This window comes from Esox lucius, chromosome 22 (genome assembly GCF_011004845.1).
Source record: "Esox lucius isolate fEsoLuc1 chromosome 22, fEsoLuc1.pri, whole genome shotgun sequence".
NCBI classification, from domain to species: domain Eukaryota; kingdom Metazoa; phylum Chordata; class Actinopteri; order Esociformes; family Esocidae; genus Esox; species Esox lucius.
Genome location: NC_047590.1, coordinates 12,518,302 through 12,527,500, shown reverse-complemented (window position 1 = coordinate 12,527,500; position 9,199 = coordinate 12,518,302). Strand labels below are relative to the sequence as shown.

The following is a 9,199-nucleotide window of genomic DNA, read 5'->3' as shown; positions in this document are numbered from 1 at the left end:
GAGCACCTGTTCAGATGGCTCACGTAACTGGGAGTGTCCTGGAGCTCAGCCAAACAACACATTTTCACATTTGATTTTAAATTAACAGCGGGGTTTCCCCAAGATCATACATTTACTAGGCAAGGTCTTGACCGCTCTATATAATTCAAACCAACCAATGCCAACTTTTAGAATATTAGCCAACTTCGGGTTAAATCCTTACTTCCACATCATACGTTTACATGTAATTAGATACTTAGTTGGATTTCTCTTTAAGTGGACGATCCAATCCATGCCTATCCAAAGGGAGAGAATACTGGCTGGAGAACTGTATGCATGGTTAAGATGTCCAGTAATTAGACTCTGGACAGGATATCAAATGTGACTAGAGATTTCATACCACATTCTGGGTCACTGGCCTGCCCTCACTCTCTCGTTCACTTTCTCTCTCATTGTTCTTCTATTCTTTTTTTCTCCCTCCATCCACTGCAGTGTATCTATCTCCCTTTCTTAATTTTCCATTACAGATTTTGTGTTGCTCACTCTTTGCACACTTTCTTCTAGTCTTTTTTTATTCATTATTTCTTTGTTCTCTTGTTCCTTCTCTCTTCATTCCTCCTGCTACGGATGTTAGACACACACACACAGTATTGATGTGTAATCTGTGTGTGGGTGGGACAGTAATGATAGCCTTTTTGCAGACACATTAATGACCAGTTAATGCTTCTTTTCTCCAGCTCAGAGTCCTTATCAGAGATGCAAAGATATGAATCCAGCTAAAAATGGTTACATATTGAACAGTTTTATTGTGCAGTATTGCCTTCTAGGGATGAAATGCTCATTCAAATCCATTAATTCTTATCCCAGATCAACCAATGGACTAAACCAGTCATTGTGACATTGACAAATTAATTATTTTAAAACTAATCATTTTTGTGAAGTACCTGGCCTCCATCTTGCCGTGTCACAGGAACCCAGTTAACCAGTTAACATGTCCCCCCCCCCCTCCTCAGAGGACCTGGCCTACGAGGTGCGTTGGTACCAGACCCCGCTGAGAGGGGGAGACGAGGGCACCCTGCTGGCCAGCGTGGACCGATTCGGCCTGATCCGGAAACAGACGAGGAATGGAAGCAGCGACGTTTCCCTGGAGCGTTCCGACGCCCACACCTACGCCCTGAACATCCACGCCACGCAGGACAGCGACAGCGGCGAGTACCACTGCCGGGCCACGCCCTGGTACGTCTCCGCCTCCACGGGCGTCTGGACCCAGGGGGCGGAGCTCACGTCGGACAGGTTGTTCCTCGCCGTACACTTCGCGAGTGAGTAGCGGGGGGAGGTGGGTGCGCAGGATGGTGGGCGTGTTCCTGGACTGTAGCTAACAATCTATCTCTCTCCTCCCTCTCTCTCTTTCTCTCTCTGCCCAGTGTGGGACTCTCTAAAGCTTCCTCTGCTGTATGGGGCGGTGGCCTCCGTGTCCGTGGGCCTCTTCTCTCTCCTCCTGGGCTTGGTCTGTGCTCACTGCTGTTGCCGTAACACCACGCACACCCCAAGGTCACGCAACAAACTCATGGACCTGGAGATGGATTGACTAGCACAGGCCCGGTGGAGCGACCAGAGCCTGTCCGGCTGACGGGCCGGGATCGAGCGCCACGAAGCCACGCCGGGCCTGTTACCACGGCAACGACAGCCAAGAGACCAGTCACAATGTTCAAGAGCACGGTGTGGAACTTTTTGAATGCAACAATGGGAGAGCATGAAGAGGGACAATAGGAAATGTGCTATGAAGCTGTAGAAAAAGACCACTGAACCGATAAGGAGTTGATCTAGTCTGCCTGTGTGAACGTATTGATGTGAGATATTGCACTAAAAATCCCTGGAGTATACCTTCCTTAGAGAGGACTTTGACATCTGTTTTTTAAACAACAACACTCTGTTTTTAAAGCTTTGTGCGTGTGTGTGTACACTTGTGTGGGGGACCCACCTGAGGCTGGAAAAGAGAGACACTTCAACGGTTTTGTCCTGTAACGACATCCTGGTGTGACGTCGTTTGACGGTGACCCAAGTTCCCTTGGCGCACGTTGATGACATCAGTGACTCTCCTGTTGAAAGAAAGATTGTGGACCCATACCTCACCTGCATTACCCATCTCTCCCCCCGCTACACTTACTCTGGTGCTACCCCCACTGTGAATGACTTGTGTGTAATGTTGAGCAAGGGCTAAAATGGGTCAGGGTATGGACAAAGGTTGGAGAAGAGAGGATATTATTTTGGTTGTGAGTGAGATGAGTGGCATAGGTTTGACTAAAACACTAGCTCGGAGAGCCATTTTTACATGTGCGTAGTATTGAGTACATTTAGTTTTAGACAGTACTGAAGGAGAATCCTTCACACACTTCCTATCCGTCATCTACACTGCTCTAATCATCTACACACATCCAGGCAAAAATATAATAATTGCAGCCTACTGGTTTCATTCTCATCAGTGGAGATAAAAGGGACAATGTGAGGAAACCACCCTAAACTGAGAGATCAAGACCCATTCATGAAATGAGTCTCAAGTCAGATGCCATTTCAGGAGAGCGTGGTCTCTACAGGGGTGCTACTGTCCTGTGACGGCTTTTTCCACAGCTCCCACAGAAAGCCGGTGTCCATAGAAATGCCTGTCCTGTATTTGCATGCGGCTGGGGTCACTCAGGGCTATTGTTGTGTCCCTGGGGCTAATGGTTGGCCCAGCAGTATTTGGTCCAGCAACAAAGACCTGCCCTGCCATCCATACCCCCTACTAATAACCCAGACTTAAAAGGCCTGTATCTGATTATACACTACCACCTCGGAAAGAATATCCTGTCTGCACAAATGCACACAGACTCGATGGTGTGACATGCAATTGCAAGCAAACAAACACTTAACCCTTAGAAACACACACTACTTGAATATGGCTCCCACCCCGATGCCATGTACACTAAAAATATATATATATATTTTTTGTCCTCGTACACGAATATACAAACCTACACGGTCTTGTTCACTAACTCTGCCAGAGATACCATGTGCAAATGCTCCTTTTCAGAGGCACCAGCTGTGTCTACTCTGGCCAAGTACCATCTGAGACTTTGGCTCTGGGAACTGGCCTGGTTTGACTCACTAGTGTCCCCGGGACAGGAGCGGCTGTGTACCAATCAATAAACCAGAGCCCCGTCAAACGACTTGGATGCATCCTAGCTTAATCCTTCCTTGAGCAGTCGATAATCTGACAACTGGGTTGGTGAAAGATTTGGTTTACAGCCTCCGTACATCAGGATGACAAACGCGTTACCTCAAGGAAGGAGATATCCATCTTGCCGTGTTCCTAATAAGGCCTCGTGCTTCATTCATTTATCCAGATCCTTATTCAGTTTTCTCACAGTAGCACGTCTTCCTCCTGGGGCTGATGCTGTGGAGGCAGATATCTCCCAACCACTGACCCGGCTGTGTCCAACAGTGTAATGATTTCCAGTAGGAAACGCTGAGGCTGCCTCAAACACTGGGTTCCCTTATCCAGAACCTTTATTTGTTTTTTTTGTTTTTTTAAATTTTATTGTGATGATGGATGACATTTTTACATAGGTTTTTACATCTTTTAGTAAATGTAAACAATTCCCAATATAATTTTTTTTTTTTATCTGATATGAATATTGTAAGCGATGTGCCAATGTTTCTTTGGGTTACGATCAGTCAGGTTTTTTTTATGATCCGCCTCCACTTCCCGTCCCCTGAAAAACTTCTAATATTTCTGCCAGAATAAATGTTTTATAACATTTCCCTGACTGAAGCTGGTTTGTTGTACCCACCCTCCCTTTCCGCCGTCTCTTGTCGTTCTTCAGGGAATAGCTTCTGTCCGATCCCTCCTTACTTTTCTCTCTACCCCCCCTCTCTTCTCTCAATTAGAAATGCAGATTAGTTTTATGTTTAGAACTGACTCTGTCAGCCTCAAGTCTCAAGTGAGTTCTTCTTCACACTTTCTGTAACACATTCTCTTTTCTTTTTCTCTGTATTTCCACTCCCATTTTCTCCTTTCCTCACTCCTCCTGTTTTTACATCCTAAATGTCGTTCCCTCCAAAAACTGACCCAGATTTTATTGCCGTATCCTTCATTTCCCTGTCTGATAATGAGGTTCTTCTGGACACAGACCTTTTAATAAGGACTTTGGTCCCAAACAGCACTTCCTTGTTTTTTACTTCTCATCTCTGGGATGTAATGGTTGGGACCCATACCTCACAACAACTGTTTACAACAACACGAGATCCAGCTGGCCTTAAACATAAGACTTCTGAATTGATTCATAGCCCAGAGGATAGATTGATTGTCTCTCTTGTAGATCTGAGACTGTTGGAATCATGCGATATGCAACCAAACTCCGCTGCTTCAAGCTTTTACAGGTGAAGGATTCCAGTGGGGTGTTTGGTTCTAGCCACGCGGAAGCACAAATCTACTGCAGGAGGTACACCGACCAGGAGGTACACCGACCAGGAGGTACACCGACCAGGAGGTACACAGACCAAGCAACTGGCTCCCACGGTGTCAGTCGGCCATAAGCCTCCAAGGAGGTGATCGCAGGGGGGGGGGCCGTGCCCCGGAATTCTGCAACTCATTTTGTATGACTAGTGTGTAGGTTTGGGGGGAGGGAAAAGAAGTGACCTACCACCAGCAATAAAACACCACTGATGGATGTCAACTTTTACTCGATACCGGTTTGATTTCAGTCATAAAGCATTTCAGGTACTGTGCTAATGACTAGTAAAACCACATGACATTGCACAAATCATACACCATGAGCAAAAGCACACAAGAACACCTGTTCAACATCCCTCTTCCACAATCTATCTGGATCAACTTGATCAGTACCTCCATCAGTATGGACACAAGTGGGCTTCAGATGCTAAAGTTCCTTGAGTCATTTATACAGCTGTCATAACCTATTCTGTGTTCTACGGATGCTCACAGCCTGAAGGAAGCTACATTGAGGCTTCCTTTAGTTTTTCTGTCCATTGATGTGGGTTATCATCCTAGAGGGAAGTGAAATATGGTCCTGAATGCTAATGTAATCACTAAGTAGTCCTGACCTCTAACACTTAGAGAAAAGCTGTACATGCCCAAACCGTTCTGCCAACATCACTGTGTTTGTCCATCAACGGTGGCATAGCAAACCACCTTTTATTGACTGGCTAACATTGCTATGCCTATTTGTTTCCGTCTCATGTGATTTGGTTCAAAATCCTGTGTCCTCACAGCATAAGGGTGCAGACAGAGACCCCAACACACAGTGGAATTTATTAGCTTTCAATCAGCCTATTTTGAGGCCCTGTCAGCGGTCATCTTGTCTATTGTCATGCCTGCTAGCCCTCACAGGGCTATTTAGGTCACGTCCCCTGCATCGCCATAGACCTACTTGCTTTGTGTCTGCTAAATCATGAACTGGATTGGTTCAGCAACAGGACCATTTTTGTCTTGAGCAGATGGTTGGGAGGGTGGGTGGCTGCACTACCAAACTGACCCAAGAAGTGAGGTATTGGTAAGTCAAAACCAAAAAGATAAAACTTAAAGTACATTAGATCCATTAAACACTTGAGAAATGTCCTGAATTTCGGGTTATTTTACATTGCGTCACGTCGAAAAATGCCAATAAAATGTTCTTACACAGAAAACATACAGTGTGCCAGTTGATGATTCCTGTTCTGGATGGCCCAGTGAAGCAATGCCTGTTATTAAATTAACCAAATCTCAAAACAAACTACTCACATAAATTTGGATTATATGACTGGCATGAATGGCATGTGCACCCGAAACATAATTTATACATTTTCTATGTCCGTAGGTAGATAAGCACCTGGGGTTCGGGGCCTCCAGATAGCGTAGGATAACAGAATGTAGAATGGCAGGGAAGTAGTTCTAAAATTGCTCCGTTTTTTGTAAGGGGTGTGACATGTTGCCTGCTAGTTTAGTAGGCTAAACAACTCACTTGGGGCCCTATATAATTTTTTTTTTACTCAAAGCGGTGCCCTATAAAAAAAGTTCCAAGAAATTCTGTCAGAACAGAAATACTTTGTTAGCAACAGCATGATCAAGTGGGCGCCACACAAAGACAGGGGCAGGAAATGCTCTGCTACATATTGTGTTATGCTCAGCTTTTTAAGCCAATATTATCTTAACAGGGGTGGGGTAATGTCAACATTGCTTGTAAAATATGTTAACGAAGGTTTGTGACTGCGTCTATCTACTGCGTATCTGCAGTATAGTTTTGCCAGATTCTCATAAATGGTTTCACAGTGGCTAGAGGTGGACCTGTTCGAGGTCCATATTCGACAACCACAAATGGGACAGGAAGTGACATGATGACAACCTAAATTCTGCATCAAATTTGTCCTTCTCTCTATAGTGTTCCAGTCTGAAAACACAGGGTGATGAAAGCAATATGTTGGATGGATGCGTACCATGAATTTGCTTTTAAGAATTTAGTCTTGCAATCTAATGGTTGTTGTTCATTGACCTTAACTAAAGGATAGAGGTTACCATTGGGGTGTATAAACTTGCTGGCCACTTTATTAAGTACACTGGTTCGTTAATGCAAATTGCCAAACAGCAAATCATGTGGCTGCAATGCAACTAAAACTTTCCAATTTGGTCAACAGGTTTAGTTGTGGTTCAAACATTTGAATTCTGTCTCTGTCTCTCTCGCTCTCGCTCTCTCTGATCATGGCAGTGTCTCACATTATCTCTCTGGTCAAGGTTGTCTCTCTTACTTTCTCTCTCTGGTCACGGCTGTCTCACTCCCTTTTTGGACACAGCAGTCACTCTTTTTCCCTCAGGTCATAACAGTCTCCATCCACATTCTCTTTCTCTCTCTCTCTCCCTGGCTCACTCTTAAAACAGCTGAGTCTTAGCATTTTGTCGTTTTGTTCGCTGAATGGATCAGATGTCTACAGACAATGAGACGCCCCTCAGTCTCCATGCACATTCCCTGACTCAATCTCCCCTCCATTTTTATAAGTCTGCCTGGCTTAAAAGAATGAAGGACAGAGTATTTCATCACATGAATGCATTGGGAAGGTTAATCCTGGACAATCACACAGTCTAGGCTTTCATCTTGTAGAGGATTTCTAGTACTATTAAGTGAGGGTTTCAGACTCCTTATTTGAATGCAAAAATCAACAGAATGACTAAAATGTGCAGCTAAATGTACAATTTAGAAGGGTCAGTTGCTTGTTTCATAGATTCAACTTTTTTCATAGAAGACAGTATTGTAGGCTGTTTCTTTTAGAATAAAATAGACGGCGAAGCAGATGTGAAGAAAATTACTTTTGGACTGGATTCATTCATTTCAAAAGGCTTTGTCTGTTCCTCTATGGCCCCACTCTTATATACCACACTCCCCGTCTAGGATTCAATACACTCTGTCAATACATTATATGTTGAATCTACTTCAAGGAAGAGAAGAATCTACTTTCTTTGCTTCCTTGTCTTTTCCCATAGGCCTCCTTGTTTCTCTCAGTGTGCTTGAGAGCAAAGGTCAGAGTAGAATGTCAACATTTGTATCTCCATGGTTACGAAGGGCACTTTGTTCTGTAATTCTGTGTTGGTCTTTTTCTTTATTAGTCAGAGTTTGGAGAAAATGTAATCTGTGGCTATGACATCCTACTATTCTACATGATTCTAGATATGAAGGCTTTTCTGTGAGCTGTTACAATAGGCTGACATTAGCCTTGAAATGAACATCTATAGAATATGTTGTCAGGGCTAGAGATTCACAAGAGCATAGAGATCTTGTTGTTATTCCAATTCACAATGATGAATGGAAGCACTTAACACCTGGCTCCTGTTCAACATCTTAGTCGGATCTCTGTCTAATCCACAAACATTGGGCTTCTCTATCCGAATAACTGTGTTACCAGTTAAAACGGTCATCCTGTTTGTGGTATGCACTTCCTGTCTGCTCAATTTAAAGTGTTCTCATGTCATTGTTATTTTAAGTATTGTTCTTACCATGACAGTCAAGGTTCCACTGCTTTCTTTATAGGCTACAGTTAGAAATGTAACATTGCCACCTAGAGTCCAAACAAAGACACTACATCTGACCTTGAATTAGTCATTTAGCGGATGCTCTTGTCCAGAGTGACTTATGGATGTTTCCGAATATGCAGGGACTCTGCCTTCTCCCTTCTTAGCACCAAATGGAAACTGGTTTGATCATAGTGGTGAGAAGGCAGAGACAAGTTTTGACCGGGCTGAGAGGGCGCTTCCCTCCTGTGGAGGTGGGACGGCCCAGATACCAGAGCTATATTACCACACCCAAACATCCACTAGTTTTTTACTGCTTGTAAATACCCAAGTTTTAGATTTTTCTTTTCCTTGGTTCCAACTCCACTACAACGTTTCAATTTCTTGTTGCTTGCTTGCTGTTTGGGGGTTTAAGCTGGGTATTTGTAGCTTATAAGCACTTTGTGATAACTGCTGAAGAAACAAGAACCAGTCAAGCCTGGTTTTGCCAGTCCGCGATAAGAATGGATGAATGTTGTGGCAGAATGGCTAGATTCGATCTGCGGTTTCTTAGCCTGGAAGTGCGTGACTTGATGCTCCGATAACGTCTAACAGACTGCAGCACTGTGAACAGACCATAGCCTGGATGGTTGTGGTCTTTTATGATGTTTCGTGCTAGTAGCCTTCTAGTTCCCTAAATTAGCTAACATCCAAACCAACAACAGGTATAACAGGGCAACTGAACTTCATTCAACGCATTCAAGTAGAAAGAGATTACTGTAGATGGCTAGCTAATAGCTATACAGTAATGAAAACAAAACAATCACTCTATGGCTGGTTCCACTATGCTATGCTATGTTAACTCCCACTATGCTATGTGAACTACATGTAAATCGAAATTTTAAAAAAAGTGTTCGTTGTCAGTGCAGTTTGTCCATCGCAATATAACCATGAACAATTTTACTTTAGGCTTACTATAATGTAGCTACTGATGCTTGTGGCCAGCTAAGTTTTAGTCTGGCTATACAGTATCTATAAAGAAAACAATGACTCCAATTACTCCATGCCTGGTTCGTTTCTTTAGAAAACAATGACAGTTGAATAGCCAACCATTAAGCTATGTGAACTATGCCATATAAATCGAGAGCAACATGTTCCTTGTCGATGCAGTTCATCCACCAATATAATCATAAACAGTTCATGGCT

At 43.7% G+C, this 9,199-nt stretch overlaps 1 protein-coding gene across 1 annotated transcript in view; it reads left to right on the top strand.

Moving 5' to 3' along the window:
* The window catches only part of si:ch211-132g1.7 (prostaglandin F2 receptor negative regulator), a 38,790-nt gene extending 35,012 nt beyond the window's left edge, over positions 1 to 3,778 (top strand). The window contains exons 10-11 of the mRNA XM_029116795.2: positions 993 to 1,298; positions 1,404 to 3,778. Coding sequence (XP_028972628.2) covers positions 993 to 1,298; positions 1,404 to 1,567 — 470 coding nt within the window. The 3' untranslated portion in view covers positions 1,568 to 3,778. The remainder of the gene's footprint in view (positions 1 to 992; positions 1,299 to 1,403) is intronic.
* The last annotated feature ends 5,421 nt before the right edge of the window (positions 3,779 to 9,199 follow it).